The sequence below is a fragment of the Oncorhynchus keta genome, chromosome 24, assembly GCF_023373465.1.
Source record: "Oncorhynchus keta strain PuntledgeMale-10-30-2019 chromosome 24, Oket_V2, whole genome shotgun sequence".
Classification (NCBI taxonomy): Eukaryota; Metazoa; Chordata; class Actinopteri; order Salmoniformes; family Salmonidae; genus Oncorhynchus; species Oncorhynchus keta.
Window position 1 is genome coordinate 22622775 of NC_068444.1, and position 17255 is coordinate 22640029.

The 17255-nt window shown below is 44.8% G+C and overlaps 1 protein-coding gene across 1 annotated transcript in view; it reads left to right on the plus strand.

The window, feature by feature from the left end:
• Positions 1–17255, plus strand: part of srbd1 (S1 RNA binding domain 1) — a 100121-nt gene that overhangs the window by 7005 nt on the left and 75861 nt on the right. The window contains 5 exon segments of the mRNA XM_052477979.1: positions 3686–3789; positions 5443–5550; positions 5641–5798; positions 7970–8060; positions 8278–8385. Of these exon segments, the coding sequence (XP_052333939.1) occupies positions 3686–3789; positions 5443–5550; positions 5641–5798; positions 7970–8060; positions 8278–8385 (569 nt within the window).

The window sequence follows — 17255 nt, forward strand, 5'->3', positions numbered from 1 at the left end:
TTGTTTAGCGTCCGCCTCACACCCAGGACCTCCAGCCGTCCCTTCCCTCCCTGCCAGGGAGGGTCAATCACAGGTTCTTGCCTGCACCACAACACTGACTACACAGAGCAACATGATCCTACTTCCTCTGCTCTCTTAGGACAGACATTTGGAAAAGTCAAGGAAATAGGTGATAATCCGTTCAGTGCTTCTTGCTCAGTTGTACTGTTGCTATTAAACTAAGATGCAGCTGGAGTTGCACTATTTTTCTCAGATGGTCAGGGTATAGCTCGTCGAGTCTAGTTGTAGATTTCACCGTTTTAAGTATTGATCCATGTTCAGAACAGAAATGGTTGCTGTCACTTGGGCTCTTTCACAAACTATACATATAACTAAATGTGATGTGCAACATAGAAATCATGTTACATGCATTTTCTAAGCATTTAGTAATTATTAGTAAGTATTTCCTCAATTACTAAATGCTTAGAAAAGAAGTTATATACATTTTCTGTGTTGCACAACACATTTAGTTACATGTATAGTTTGAGTCCATTAAGCATTATTGATTACTTCCTAATAATTACTTACAACTTACAACCACAGTTTATCTTCCCACCATAGTTTAATGTATACTAACAACAGGGCATCATAATGACAAACTCAATTTTAGCCATAGTTGGAGTGCATCAACAGTGCCTCTCCATAGCTATTAACGTCTTGCTTATACTTTGGAATATGCCATTAGGGATTTGTTTTTCTATCCACAGCTCTAATTCCCTTTGCATCTCCAACTGGTTTCTAATCTTCTTGTCTGTGGTTGGCCTGGAGTGTAGTGGACCTAGATTTGTCTGCTTCCTCAATTATAGACCGGCTGTGATGGACAGGTGGGGAAATGCATGCCTGTTCTCTGCAGTTGGACTGGCAGCTATTTGCATTACGCGCAGCCAGATGTGCGCGTGTGTGAGCTACATTTCCTTTATAACAATAGAGAAACAGGACATTTGCCATTTTAAAATGATGGTTTAATGATTATCTACAATTTCGAAAATAAACTTAGCATTAAAATAAATTGTCCAAGACTAGTCAGAGGGATCTTGTAATTTGGATGTTTTCCCCCATTATTTTATTTCAGTTAAAACATTGTTGTTTTATGCGATTACACATTTATTTGAGTGGTAATTATTTTTTGTCAAGTCACAGTTCAAATATAGGCTAAGGGAATAATGTGATTTCATTCTCTCATTTTAGAATAATCACAGTATGTTTCATTCTTTAGCTTGGATTCCATTTAATTCAGACTTTATTGCCAATCAACAATGGATGATAAGGCATTTGTTTTAGGGCCATTACAGACTATTCCATCACGGTAAGACAATACAGTAACATAGAGATATGCAGTAGGACATTTAAAGTGAAAGATGTTGCATCTACTGTATGGAACATTTATAGATATAGATAGACACTGAGTGGACAACATTATGAGCATTACTCTTTCCATGACATAGACTGACCAGGTGAAACTAGGTTAAAGCTATGATCCCTTCTTGATGTCACCTGTTAAATCCACTTCATGAAGGGGTGGAGACAGGTTAAAGAAGGATTTTTAAGCTTTGAGACATGGATTGTGTATGTGTGCCATTCAGAGGGTGAATAGGCCAGACAAAATATTGAAGTGCCTTTGAACGGGGTACGGTAGGTAGTAGGTCCCAGGCACACCAGTTTGTGCAACGCTGCTGGATTTCTCACACTCAACAATTTCAAGAATGGTCCACCACCCAAAAGACATTCAACCATTTCGACACAACCACGGGAAGCATTGGAGTCAACATGGACCAGCATCCCTGTGGAACGTTTTTGACACCTTGTAGAGTCCATGCCCTGATGAATTGAGGCTGTTCTGAGTGGAAAAGGGGGGTGCATCTCAATAATAGGAATGTGTTCGTAATGTTTAATATACTGTGTGTTTATATATATATATATATATGCAATGCTTAAATTATTTTTGGCTGTGATAATCTCAGTATTATATTGAATATTTATGATTCTAACACGATTATACAAATAATGAAAACAAGTCTTTATTCAACCCAAAACTAATATGATATTTATTTAAAACTAAATGTTTCCCTATAAAACATGGGATCAAGTTTATTTTTTCTTGAGAACACTCATTGGTGTATCGCAACCCCCATGTTGTGTGTGTTTGTTCTGAAAATGAAAAGATAAGGAGTTAAAAGTTCACCACATCGTCTTGTTTTCTTTGAGCCCTGCCTATCGCCCAGTTCAACAAGCAATACATTCACCATTCCTTACTCTTATTTAGAAAGTAAATATTGAATCTGAATCGCTCAGTTTTAAAAATAATATTCATTAATGTAGCTGACATTCCTCATATTTTTCCAATTATGATTTCATTGTTTATGAAGAACATGATATGTTGGAAATGTCTTTTTTCTTTATCTTAATAATGTAAATACTGAACTTGCATGTCCTGCAGTAGGAAAAATTGGAAGGATTTAATTTGTCAGACTGTCTGGTAACAACCTCCTTAATATCTGCCAAACTCATTAAATCTCAGGCAGATGTGATGTAGTTCACATCATAGCATGGGAAATGTTTTTTTTCTGTCTAGTTTTGGCTGCGTTCTACACTCAAATGCTATCAATGTGGCTTAGCATTGTTCCTAGTTGTGGAAATGGTTTCTTGGAGTATGTGATGGAGAGGAAACCATAAAGGAGTGATTGGGATTTTTCACATTACTGGGTATTATGCTACGCCCCCTTGCCATCTACATTTGTGGCGCTTGGAGTGTTGATTTCAATGGTGATAGAGGTAGCTGGCCGTCCTGCCAGGCCCAGAGCGATGGAGGACGCGTGGCAGGGGGGTGTCTTGTGGCCAGCGTTCAGGTAGCTGTCACAGCCATCACCTCCAACATTCTCACCCAGGTCATCCTCTTTAATGAACACTGATTCATCAACACAGACAGGACTGGGATAGATGCCTGTTCTCTGACAGAACATCTGTCTGTTTTTCTTTATGGCGTTCTCCACTGAGTTGTCCCTCAGAGAAACCCCACTCAGTGAGGAGGAATAGAGTATGTGGGGGAGGACATGAAAGTTTGTTGGATGTTTTGTCCGACTTTGTTCGATCTCACGCAAAACGTCAGATTTGATGAATATCGCATGAGAAATCACCCAGCGAACAGAAAAGCTCAAGGGGGGGAACATGCCAAAAAAGGAAATATAATTTTCATCATAATTCTTACAGCATTAATTTCTGTCTCGATCTGGCCATTAGCTGTTGTGATGTGGAGGGCGGGGGTGGATGTGGTGACTGCTTGGTGGCAGGCTGGTAGGATGTGTGGGGGGCATTTGTCAACTTGGCTCTTCCGCATCGAATCCAGATTGACGGGACATTTCTTCCCTTTCTCTTCAAAAGGTTTTCTTTGGAAAAGGTCAGACACTTAAAACTATTTGCTTAACAGCATGCCACCTTTCCTTCTAGCTAGATGGAGGAATTAGTGGGAGAGAGCAGGGAGGTTTTCTACAGTGTAGACAGTCTGAACAGACTGTGTGTGTGTGTGTGTCTGTGCCAGTGTGGCGTGGGTTGGCTTTCTGTGCTGTTTTTGGAAAGTATGTGAGGGGTAGGGGGCGTGGGGGTCTGTGCCGTGTGTCGCCTGTCTCAACAGGTTATGTTATTCTTGCAGACCCTGGCCATTAACCGAGGGGAGAATCTGAAGATTCTGACAGTGAAGGTCAACATCCCTGACAGGGTGAAGAGCGACTTCTGTAGGTGGTGTCTCAACGTCAGGTCGGTCCCCCCCCCCCCACACACACACACACACACCAGACACACAGAGCCCTTGAACTTCTCTCCTGTACTTTCCTGCTCCCTCTCTCTATCTGTGCCCTGTACCAGCCTGTAACGGTGGTGTCAAAACAGTGGTGACCGTTTGCAGTCTGTCCCCCAGGTGTGAAGGGCATATGTGGGAGTCCAGTTCATGTATAGTCACACAGTTCATGTTTCTGCGTTGGGCTGTACAGTGGCCCCTTCTAGAGCATTGTTCCTTATAACAGACACGGAAAGTAACTCAAAGCTCCATGCAGTTATTAAATACCTGTGCTTTGTCTTTTAAAGCTCATATAGCCACAGATAAAGTCGAAGTTAGCTTCTTTCTCTTTGTGTAAATAAAATATTTGTAAAATACTATGCATATCATGGCTTAGCAATAATAGTTGATAATAATTGTTTTTGTGGAAATGAACCCTCACTCACAAGTTGGAGTCAATGCAGTAAAGATCATAGTCATCAATGTGAAAATGCCTCTACATTCACAGCTCAGTGGCTTTTTATGGTGTTGGTAAAAACAGTTTTCCAGTCTCTTGTTTCAAAATAGTTCAAATAGATTCCCAAATGGAGAATGTTTATATATATATATATATTTTTTTTTAAATATTTCGACATGTACCGTAGGCTGTAGAGCTCTCAAAATATTATTTTAAAGATCTTATGATCATGCTTTTAAATGCATCATATTACACTGTACAATAATATTGACCCTGAAAAGGAGTTTTTCACAGTGAAATAAAATAAAAACACCACAGTAAATGAAACAGCATTATTTTCATAACAGCACATACAATTATTTAGTTTTGAATTAGATCATAATATGCTATTCTAATTTGTTGATATACAAGAAAACACAAATTGACACATTTTGTTGTTTTAGAAAATGACATTTGAGTGAGTTTTTTTTCTCTCTCATGAATGAATTTGTTTTCAATCTGGTAAAAGGTAAGATATATGCATTATTTTTAAGCGTATTTAACTTCTATATTTCTTGAATTAATTGTTTGAGAATAACATTGTATTATAAATCATATATTATATCTTAAATAAATGCATATCTACCCAGCAATGTGACAAATTCCTACTAAAGGTGTACTTGCTTATCATGGAAAGTGTATCAATTGAATACATTAGTGTTTTTTGTGATTTTAAAATGGTTTGTGAGGAGATGTTAATTTTCCACCAACATAAAAAAAAAATGTATTTTGTTAAATCCTTTTCTTGTAAAATGTTTCTTTCATTCTATTTTAATATCTGCTTAACTTGTTAGTTTCTTTAAACTATCCAGGCATCCGATTCATAACAATAATAGTGAAAAATATCCCGTTTTAAGTGATGCTGGTGTAAAAATCTCAAACCAAGACTTTATTTAGTCATGGAGCTGTACTGTAACCTATGAGGGCAAGGAGTGTGAGAGGACCTGTATTTTACTGAAGCCACACATGTAACCAATCCTTTCCTGATCAAGAGAAAGGTCAAAACAGTGAAAACTTACATTTTCGGTTTACAAGAAAATAAAACATCAGATTCACACCAAAGGGTTACCGTGCATCCATCCATATATATATATATATATATATTTAGTCAGAAACCAATTTTTGGTTTCTGCTGTAGATGGACACCCAAGGGTTACACTAGAGAGGAGCTGATGAAGATCTTACAAGACGCAGTGGAGGACTCGTACAAAAGACTCTTAATACCCCTGCTCAGCAGAAGCTACAGGTCTGTACTGAACTGTGTGTGTGTTCCACAAATGAATTTGACTTTACTGTACTGTATTTTAAATAACCCCTGTCTCTCTCTGTCTGTCAGGACGAAGCTGACGGTTAGTGCGGAGAAGGAGTCCATAGCCATGTTTGTGCGCAACTTGCGCCAGCGTCTGTTGGTGTGTCCTGTGAGAGGCCGTGTCATCATGGGCGTGGACCCAGGGTTCAGACACGGCTGTAAACTGGCCGTCCTCTCCCCTACCAGTAAGAACCCATACTAACATGCCCCTCTTCCACTCTGAGTATAGGGGGAAGATTGGTGTTTCAGTCAAAAGACTGCTTCTAGATCAGAGAAAATGTGTTGTCCCAGTAGTTCATTCTATGTGAAAATAAACATCCTAGCATATCTGCAAAGACCAGTCACACATGTCTGGTCTATACTGTAGTGTAGTCTACTAGTCTGTACTACTGGAGGAGCAAGGGCCCTCTCCACCCCACAGAGCTGATGGACATTCCTCCCACCGGGCCTCTGTGGGCGGGGCCCCATGCAGGGCCACGTTTGGGCCCTCCTCCTGGGCAGCTGATGGCCTGGCCACAGTTCAGGCTGCCAACCCGGCGGGGGTTTGTCAGCTGGCATTCCTGTGTTATGGCATCTGCCCTGCAGCAAACACACGCGAACAGACACGCATCGTCACATACACACACACTCAGCTTGACCATGACAGGTCTGGGGGTGCGTGGTCACATGACCTCTCATCGGAGCTTTCCAATAGGATCAGTGGTGTCCCATCAGCCTGACAGGAGACGGCAGCAGTTGAGTCGTTCCACCAATTCGGTGCCTTTTGAGAAGTGTAACTTGGTAAAAAATAAACCCTTGATTTCACCTAATTTTAGCATTCTGTCAAAGAGCACGTTCAACTTCATAATAACCCCCCTATATATACTATAGTAAGTACATATTAAAGGTGCAATATGCAGAAATCGCTCTGCCATTTCCTGGTTGCTAAAATTCTAATAGTTTGCCTAATTTCAGTTTGGGACAAAACAAGCAATGCATAGGGTAGAGAATCATTGCACCATCTAAACCACTGAAATATATTTTCAATAACCAAATATATTGTATTTTCAGCAGTTTGAAGCTGGTGTACAAAACTGAAAGTAAACGACTTAACTAAACTTAAGCACGGGAAGCATAGAAATAGCACAAATAAAACGGATCAACTGCTTCTTAGACTTGCTTTCGATGAGAATTCTATGTGAATTTGGTCGGTTCACCCAAAAAGTGCCAAATAAAGTAACAGGATTGACTGTAACAGGGTTGACAATTTCATAGTAAATCGGCCATAAATCCCCCTTGTGACGGAGGAATGGAAACTTGTTGTGTGCAACAAGGAGTGGCATGCTTCACAAAAAATATGAAATTGCTATAACATTTCTAGACTTTCTATCTATGGGTAACAGTGTTAACATGTTATGCTCGACCTGTTCCGTTTTCCACTACAAAACACCAGAAAATTGCTAAAAAGAGTTTAACCAGCTCACTTGCTTTTACACTATCATTTAACTATTAGATGTTCAATGTTAAATTTGGGGGAAAAAATATTATAAAATTAATTGTTTCATTATATTAAAACGAGAGTACAGTTCACATAACAGGGTTGATTTTAAAATGAGGGGCATACGTAAATGAATCACTAATGACATGAAATAAATAATTATCTTCAGAAATGACTGTCAAAGCAACAAAATAACTAGGACTTCACAATGATGGTGAAACCTGGAGACAGATTAAGTGGTTTGAAATCTTCCTAGAAGTGACCGAGTTGACGGAGGGACAAATGTCAAAATGCTGAATGTTGGCACTATAGCAAGCCTTTATTCATATAGAAAATCTGAGTTATTGAATTCTCCATGTAGTCTATATTAAAGGACACTTCATTTAATTAAACAGGCTTTTAAAATTCAATTTTGGTGCACAATTGCTACTTAAAATATCAAATGGACACAAAAGGCTCTCTTTTCGTGGAACGACCCAGCTCTGTCCGTCCGTCCTTACAGAGGCACAGGATTGGACAGATCTGGGGGAGAAGTGCAACAGGAGGAGTATACTCAAAATGGCCTTTTCACACTGCTGAGCTTAGCTTAGTTTAGCCGAAGCAAGCATAGTTGCTTGAACAGTGCTGAAAGGAAATTATCCAAGCCAACAACGTTGGTGTCAGCATACTTGTATGGAAATGGTATTAGTCCATCCATTCCATTTTCTAGGTCCCCCTCGCAAAATATGTTTCTAACCTTGAGTCTTTCCCTTGTTAATTAAAGAATCATCTTCACTTGCTCTTTTTGTCTCTCTTCCTGGGTCAGATCCTGTGATAAAGCTAGTAGGAGCGTTGTCTTTATTCCTCAGTCCTCAGTCTTACCCCTCCTTTCTGTCCCAGGTCAGATATTATTCACAGATGTGGTGTACCTCCATGGTTCAGGGGGGAACAGAGAGGCAGACAAACTGCGCCATCTGATGATCAGATACAGGTACTGCATCTGCTGTGTTAGTTTAAATCAACTGTGGCACATTGTGTAGTGTATATCACTAAGATAAAGAACACTACTTATCAAAATGAAATCAAGAGGTTTTTAAGAGTATTTGAATATTCACAGAAATAGATAAATGAATCCCTTTTTTCTTGATAGAACACACTGTTTTTTGGTTTCTTTTTCACACTCTCCGTCAACTCTTTCATACACACAGCTGTAATACGGTGGTTATCGGCAACGGCACAGCCTGTCGAGAGACTGAGGCCTTCTTTGCTGACCTCATCAGCCGACGCTTCTTCCAGCCTCTGGACGTGTCATACTGGTAAGACCAGAGACGTTACTGTAGACTCCTACTGTATGTGCCCAGGTAAAGTCCTAAGTGTAGACTCCTACTGTATGTGCCCAGGTAAAGTCCTAAGTGTAGACTCCTACTGTATGTGCCCAGGTAAAGTCCTAAGTGTAGACTCCTACTGTATGTAGGCTACCTAGGGAACTGAGTCAATGTCACTAAGAGGAGGTGCCTACAGGTTCCTCTCAGCATTCAAAAGACAATTAAAATGTTAAATGTAGGGAGCTTCACTCATCAATAAAATTAACAAAGGTAACAAAATAGGGTTAGCATGGGGAAATAGGGCGGGGGAGTGGCTAGGCTAAAGGATATGGGCCTGGAATGGTTCATTCTTGTAGGTTTTAAATGTCATCTGGACTTTGTTTGAATGCCTCTAATTAAGAGCAAATATCTCTGGCAGTCCATCCGCCTCTGTAACCAGTGCAGCACAATGCAGCACTATCCCATCCAACACAAATAACGACTAGAGTTCTGATCGTCTCTCTTGCGCCGACGTTTGTTTGTTGACTTTGGGTCAGGACTGGATTGCAGCCCAGAACCACTCAGATGTGGCTGTGTATGGCGGGGGAGGTGGTGGTGGCGCTTTGGGTATTGTGTTCTTCGTCGCGAGCTGCTGCCAGGCCTAGAAACGGTGTCTGCCTCTGCACTTTTAGGCTCGAATTCTATTGTGTGTAAATGGACCTCTACAGCAGCTGTGAGACAAGTGGATCCATTTCACTCACCAGCCCAGAATAAGGTTTACATACAGACTCTCCTACACATATTCAGCCCCTAAGGGCTCACGTGACTCTCATGAAAGCCAGTGTTTTGTTATTCCCAACTAATGGTCAAAGCTGAAATCTCTGGTTGTTTATTAAGTTTGCTTTAACTTGGTTCTACTGGGACAGTTCTTTTCAAAGCTGGAAAACTGGAACACATCATCGTAGCAAGAGATCCACCTCCAGATAATAGCTGTATTTTGTTCTAAAATGGCTTAGTTGTAACTTGTGACATGTAGGAATGTCTAACTTCCCTTTTATGTGGTGTTGAATGGCTGTCCTGTATTAGCCTCTCCCTCTAGACTAGGCTGTGCTCTGTCTGTGGGTTTCTACTTTTTATCAGACGACCCGGCTTCACAGCTTCACTCTGGTCTCTCTAATACTCTCTCCTCTCCAAAGAATGAGGGTATTTCTATTCAGCAAACATCTAGCCCCGCTGTCAGCCATGTCTCTCCAAGCCCACTTAAAGTCAATCATTGAGTAGTTAGTTTAGGCTCTGTCCCATGTTGGAGCAGACGGGTCGAGGGTTCTGTTGGTACTACAAGGTGACTGTAGTCTGACCCTGACCAGAGTGGGTCCAGACAGTGTTTCTGGAACCCTCCACAGTCTCAGATGTGTGAAAGAATCACGTCCCTGTTGGAGTGAGGCAGAGACATGTCCCTGTTGGAGTGAGGCAGAGACATGTCCCTGTTGGAGTGAGGCAGAGACATGTCCCTGTTGGAGTGAGGCAGAGACATGTCCCTGTTGGAGTGAGGCAGAGACATGTCCCTGTTGGAGTGAGGCAGAGACATGTCCCTGTTGGAGTGAGGCAGAGACATGTCCCTGTTGGAGTGAGGCAGAGACATGTCCCTGTTGGAGTGAGGCAGAGACATGTCCCTGCTGGAGTGAGGCAGAGACACTTTGTTTCTCTCCAGATATTTCCCAGGATTTCGCTCTTAACAGCTTGATCAAATCAATTCCCCCCAAAATGCTTAAAATAGTTCCCGCCTCCTGGATTTCCAGAGTTCCATTCCTTGAGGAGGGCTGTGGTTTTCCCTAAGTCCTTTTTATGGTATTGTAATTTGAAGTCAAGGGAAGGATCATTAGTGATGAGGAATTACCTTTTTAGCACTGGTGACTCCACCTCCCACAAGGATTTTGGTCTTGCTGAGCGACCCCTGGTTGACCCAGGCAACCGCCAAGTCCTCTTGATGATGATGATGAGCCAGATTGGCGGTCGACACATCAGAAGACCAGGATGCTGGGTTGCTCGCTTTGACCGCACCTGACCAACAACAGTCATGCCAACCACAAAGTTCATTTTGGTGGGGAGTTGACTGTCAGGCAGCGTGGCTCAGTGAATCTCCTCACTGACGTGGCGAGACACTCTCTACGCCTCTGTGAATCCTGTGGGTGAAAAATTAGAACGCAGAGCCTTAAATCAAAGGCCTCTCGGCACTCCAACCAAGGCCAGACTTCCACACAGTTTATTTAATCTCCTCATGATAAATGTGGCCCATCCGTAACACTGTGGCGAGAGCTGCTCTGTTCCTCGCTTTCCCCTCAGACTGTTTTAGCAACTGGAAACAGTTCTCTCCTTATAGTGATTTTTATTTTGGGCGAATCTATGCAATTATTCTTTGTATTTTGCTGTGAAGAAAGGCTCGACCGGAGCCTCTCGCTAAGTGAATTTCCTCAGAACTGCTCTGAATGGAAAAAACATATGTGTCTTGTACATAAGCTTGCAACTAGATATTACATATTCTTACTCCAAAAAAGCTTGAGTCTGCAAATCCCAGATTTCTTGTAACCAAATGTCTTGGTGATGATTGAGTTGAACAAGCATTATAGTGAATAACGTCATGGATGAGTATCGTATACTTATTTTGATTGTATTATACAATATCATATGATACTATTCTTCTGTTAAGTGGTAACTTATGTTGAATGCCTGTGTGAACTTGAGAAGTTATGTAAAAACAATTGTGTGTGTTTCTGTGCTCTTTCTTGCTCTGGCTCAGCCCAGGAACACACACTTCAACCACTTCTCCTGCGCGCCAATCTAATTAAAGAGGCAGCCTCATCCGTACCATCTGCTATCTGTCTCCCTGTGCCACAGCTTGATCAGAACCCCTTGAGGTGCACCCCCCACCCCTCTGTGCTCACCACCATGCCTATCCCCACGTCCCCCCCAGCCTTCCTCCCCTCTGCCCTTCCGCCTGGCTGCTCCTGTGGAATGACAGCCAGCGCCAGCAGCCAGCACACTGAAATGAGCCTCCGGGACTCCCCTACCCTGGCCACGGCAACCCGGGCTCTCTGGGGCCTGCTGCATCACTCCGTGTGTGTGACTGGGTCTTGGTGGACTGGAGGCGTAGGGGAGAGTGGGTGGAGGGAGGCGTCTGCCTGTTGAGTGAGTCTTTAGATGTACTCATGTTAATAAGGCAGTCATCCCCTGTCTTCACCTGCTAACCTGCTCCCTGAAGTTGAGGAGTGTAGCCTTTTCAGACTGCAGTTGAGCTTATCTTTGTGTTGTGTAGAGCTAGGACCATCAACAGAAAATGATCCACACTGACCATACCGATCAGTTAACGAAGGCATTTTGCTGATATTGTTCATTACGATAAGTAGCCTATAATAAAGAAATGAAATAAGTTTTATTAATATGGATGATTGTTAATGGGACAATTGATGGCTACAACCATCAAACTAGTGGTAGTTTAAATGATTAAAAAAACAATTGTGGTGCACATTAATGTTATGTGTAATTATATTTAGCGCTAACACATCAATTCAGGCAATTTATTGCAATAGATTTTTGTCCATATTGCTCAGCTATAGTGTGGTGTTTCACTCTGACTTAAGTCTGCACTTAAACTGCTAAGGGCTTGTAAGTAAGCATTTCACTAAGGTCTACCTACACCTGTTGTATTCGGTGCATGTGACAAATACGATTTGATTTTAAACCTTTTTTCTACTGTGTGCGTGTGTCCGTCTGTTGGGGAGGTGTGTGTGTGTGTAGGGAAGATGAGTGTGTATGTAGGGCAATTGTGTTCAGGAGGCAGTGGGTCCTGGGCAGGGGTAGAGGTCACGGGTAAAACCTCCAGCCTGGACACAGATGTGTGTCTCTGGATTCCTGTGTGTCTGTCCACACTATTCCTGATGTTCACCAGATCTCCAGGAAAACCTTTCCTACTAGAGCTGGGAGATGTGGACAAAAATCCATATCATGATAATTTGACTGAATTACATTCATGTGCACCAGTTAGTTTTTAAAATATTATCCTTACAACTACTGCTGCATGGAGTGTTGTAGCTATCAATTGTCCCGTAAGCAATGCACCATATTCACAGTACTACTTCATTTCAAACTTTACATTCCTTTAGTAAATGCTACTTATCGTTATTATCGATATCTTGAAAATCCTGGGGAGTTGCAGCGGTGAGACAAGATCGAAATTGAGGAGAAAAGGGGGGTAAAATACAAAAAATCAATCCAAAATAAATCTGAGCTCTATTTCCTGCCGTACAACATTCCTGTTGGGTAACCAAAGACTGTGATGTACAAGAGGTTTTAGGATACCTTACTACCCTTTCACCTCTATTCCCTTTCCTCTACTACAGAATGAGAAGAAAGGAATAATAATCAAGTGAATTAAATAGTATATTTTGATTTAAATCATTTAATTTGAAATAGTATAGCCAAGTGAAGAAGAAAATGTCATACTTTATATAGTTTTATCCATTCAATTAGTCCACTCCTGGGATTGTATATTTGTCTTTAATAACAGTGATCTGACATCATGTAGCTTTTGGCTGTACGGTAAAGACTACTTTATTACTTCCAGTCCCATTCTAGAGCTTCATTACTGGTTGAATTCTAACTTCAGATCCATGTGCGTAACTCGAGCAAGACTGTCATTGACATAAAAAAAACATGGCTGTGGTTGGCTGTATTTCAAGGTAGTTGTGCCATCTTTAGATGGCTCAGATAGAGTTGAGCCTCCCTCTCTGACCATGAATGGAGTCCTTGTCATTGTGCCACGTCTCTCTCTACAGCTCCTGTCTTTCTTGTGCGTTCTTGTGCGTCTCTTTGCACTGTATCTCTCTCTGACTCGCTCTCTCTTTGAATTAGCTTCAATATAGGCACAGTAGCCTATATGGCAGAGGAAGGCACTTTATATGTACCATAACTATAGAGGAGTTGGTGTGGTGGCTTGGCTTCATTGAGTCTGACATATTATTATATCAGCTGTGGGATTCTCCTCCTCCCACACTATGGCCTGTTTGCAGCCTGCTGCTGCCACCACGGCTCTTCACTCTGATCCCTCACCCCTGTCCTGTCTGACAGCCCTCCTCTGCCTCTGATCCCTGCCCTTCACCCCTGTCCTGTCTGACAGCCCTCCTCTGCCTCTGATCCCTGCCCTTCACCCCTGTCCTGTCTGCCAGTCCTCCTCTGCCTCTGATCCCTGCCCCTCACCCCTGTCCTGTCTGCCAGCCCACCTCTGCCTCTGATCCCTGCCCCCTGTCCTGTCTGACAGCCCTCCTCTGCCTCTGATCCCTGCCTCTCACCCCTGTCCTGTCTGACAGCCCTCCTCTGCCTCTGATCCCTGCCCCCTGTCCTGTCTGCCAGTCCTCCTCTGCCTCTGATCCCTGCCTCTCACCCCTGTCCTGTCTGCCAGCCCACCTCTGCCTCTGATCCCTGCCCCCTGTCCTGTCTGCCAGTCCTCCTCTGCCTCTGATCCCTGCCCCTCACCCCTGTCCTGTCTGCCAGCCCACCTCTGCCTCTGATCCCTGCCCCCTGTCCTGTCTGCCAGTCCTCCTCTGCCTCTGATCCCTGCCCCTCACCCCTGTCCTGTCTGACAGCCCACCTCTACCTCTGATCCCTGCCCCTCACCCCTGTCCTGTCTGCCAGCCCACCTCTACCTCTGATCCCTGCCCCTCACCCCTGTCCTGTCTGCCAGTCCTCCTCTGCCTCTGATCCCTGCCCCTCACCCCTGTCCTGTCTGCCAGCCCACCTCTACCTCTGATCCCTGCCCCTCACCCCTGTCCTGTCTGCCAGTCCTCCTCTGCCTCTGATCCCTGCCCCTCACCCCTGTCCTGTCTGCCAGCCCACCTCTGCCTCTGATCCCTGCCCCCTGTCCTGTCTGCCAGCCCACCTCTGCCTCTGATCCCTGCCCCTCACCCCTGTCCTGTCCGCCAGTCCTCCTCTGCCTCTGATCCCTCACCCCTGTCCTGTCTGCCAGTCCTCCTCTGCCTCTGATCCCTGCCCCTCACCCCTGTCCTGTCCGCCAGTCCTCCTCTGCCTCTGATCCCTCACCCCTGTCCTGTCTGCCAGCCCACCTCTGCCTCTGATCCCTGCCCCTCACCCCTGTCCTGTCCGCCAGTCCTCCTCTGCCTCTGATCCCTGCCCCTCACCCCTGTCCGCCAGTCCTCCTCTGCCTCTGATCCCTGCCCCTCACCCCTGTCCTGTCCGCCAGTCCTCCTCTGCCTCTGATCCCTGCCCCTCACCCCTGTCCTGTCTGCCAGCCCACCTCTACCTCTGATCCCTGCCCCTCACCCCTGTCCTGTCTGCCAGTCCTCCTCTGCCTCTGATCCCTGCCCCTCACCCCTGTCCTGTCTGCCAGCCCACCTCTGCCTCTGATCCCTGCCCCCTGTCCTGTCTGCCAGCCCACCTCTGCCTCTGATCCCTGCCCCTCACCCCTGTCCTGTCCGCCAGTCCTCCTCTGCCTCTGATCCCTCACCCCTGTCCTGTCTGCCAGTCCTCCTCTGCCTCTGATCCCTGCCCCTCACCCCTGTCCTGTCCGCCAGTCCTCTTCTGCCTCTGATCCCTGCCCCTCACCCCTGTCCTGTCCGCCAGTCCTCCTCTGCCTCTGATCCCTCACCCCTGTCCTGTCTGCCAGCCCTCCTCTGCCTCTGATCCCTGCCCCTCACCCCTGTCCGCCAGTCCTCCTCTGCCTCTGATCCCTCACCCCTGTCCTGTCTGCCAGCCCTCCTCTGCCTCTGATCCCTCACCCCTGTCCTGTCTGACAGCCCACCTCTACCTCTGATCCCTGCCCCTCACCCCTGTCCTGTCTGCCAGTCCTCCTCTGCCTCTGATCCCTGCCCCTCACCCCTGTCCTGTCTGACAGCCCTCCTCTGCCTCTGATCCCTGCCTCTCACCCCTGTCCTGTCTGACAGCCCACCTCTACCTCTGATCCCTGCCCCCTGTCCTGTCTGACAGCCCTCCTCTGCCTCTGATCCCTGCCCCTCACCCCTGTCCTGTCTGACAGCCCACCTCTGCCTCTGATCCCTGCCCCCTGTCCTGTCTGACAGCCCTCCTCTGCCTCTGATCCCTGCCCCTCACCCCTGTCCTGTCTGACAGCCCACCTCTGCCTCTGATCCCTGCCCCCTGTCCTGTCTGCCAGTCCTCCTCTGCCTCTGATCCCTGCCCCTCACCCCTGTCCTGTCTGACAGCCCACCTCTACCTCTGATCCCTGCCCCTCACCCCTGTCCTGTCTGCCAGCCCACCTCTACCTCCTCTACCTTTTCTCATATTAAGCACATTGCTTCTCTTACAACGGGAGTAAAGCCTACTTGGCTGGCATGAAAATAAACCATGGGGAATAGCAGCCTCCGTTCGCTGTTAGATGATATGTATTTTTTTCTCCCCTTCCCTTGTTTCGAGACAGGTGCATGATAATGGTCCATTCTAAATAAATAGAATTTCACACACATATATTATTTAGTGTATGTAAAGACCAGATTAAATCCAGAATAGTCTGATGGGTGACTATTAGCCTATCAGTTGTGAATTATATATTATCACTTGTGAATAATGCCTAGCTTGCAAATTTTTCCAATCAGTCGCACACCTCATGTAGCCTAGCCCATAGGTTTTTTTAAAGGTTTGTATCACAGCTAAAGTGGCCAAATAACTTCTTAAAATAAAGCACATTATTCCACTTTACAAGGGGTGTAGAGCCTAACTGGTGTACATAAGCAGCATGTGAGTTTCAAGTTTGGGGAAGATCATTTTCACCATAAAAATGCACCTTTGATAATAAAAGCATTACATTTCATAATCACGTGTTTTCCCGCTAATGAAACATTTGTGCTTATAGCCTACTGCCGCGTGCGCATTGATGTGCTTATAGCCTACTGCCGTGTGCGCATTGATGTGCTTATAGCCAACTGCCGTGTGCGCATTGATGTGCTTATAGCCTACTACCGGGTGCGCATTGATGTGCTTATAGCCTACTGCCGTGTGCACATTGATGTGCTTATAGCCTACTACCGGGTGCGCATTGATGTGCTTATAGCCTACTGCCGCGTGCGCATTGATGTGCTTATAGCCTACTGCCGTGTGCGCATTGATGTGCTTATAGCCAACTGCCGTGTGCGCATTGATGTGCTTATAGCCAACTGCCGTGTGCGCATTGATGTGCTTATAGCCTACTGCCGTGTGCACATTGATGTGCTTATAGCCTACTACCGGGTGCGCATTGATGTGCTTATAGCCTACTGCCATGTGCGCATTGAAGTGCTTAGAGCCTACTGCCGTGTGCGCATTGATGTGCTTAGAGCCTACTGCCGTGTGCGCATTGATGTGCTTATAGCCTACTGCCGTGTGCGCATTGATGTGCTTATAGCCTACTGCCGCGTGCGCATTGACGTGCTTATAGCCTACTGCCGTGTGCGCATTGATGTGCTTATAGTCTACTGCCGTGTGCGCATTGATGTGCTTATAGCCTACTGCCGTGTGCGCATTGATGTGCTTATAATGTGAAGAAATAGTCTAGTGTATCAACATTTTAAGATAAATGTTCTGAGCTGTTGTCAGCCTTATTTCCCGAAAAAACGTTTTTTGATGCTGGTGGTTGTATTCATTTGGGATGTATCGCATTCCACAACTGTCCCAGATTATGTTTTGAATATGTATTTCTAGGGAGAATAAAATAGGTAAAGTTTTGTGCTATGGGGGATAGTAGATTGACATAGGCTAGTGCTTTTGCTGTTCTCATCTTGTTGGCTGACAAAAAGTACAGTTCTTCCCATAGCTTCTATATGCGCCTAGGAATTGCATAAGGACACGCACAGTTGCATCCCCGATGTGTCTGTCTTCAATTG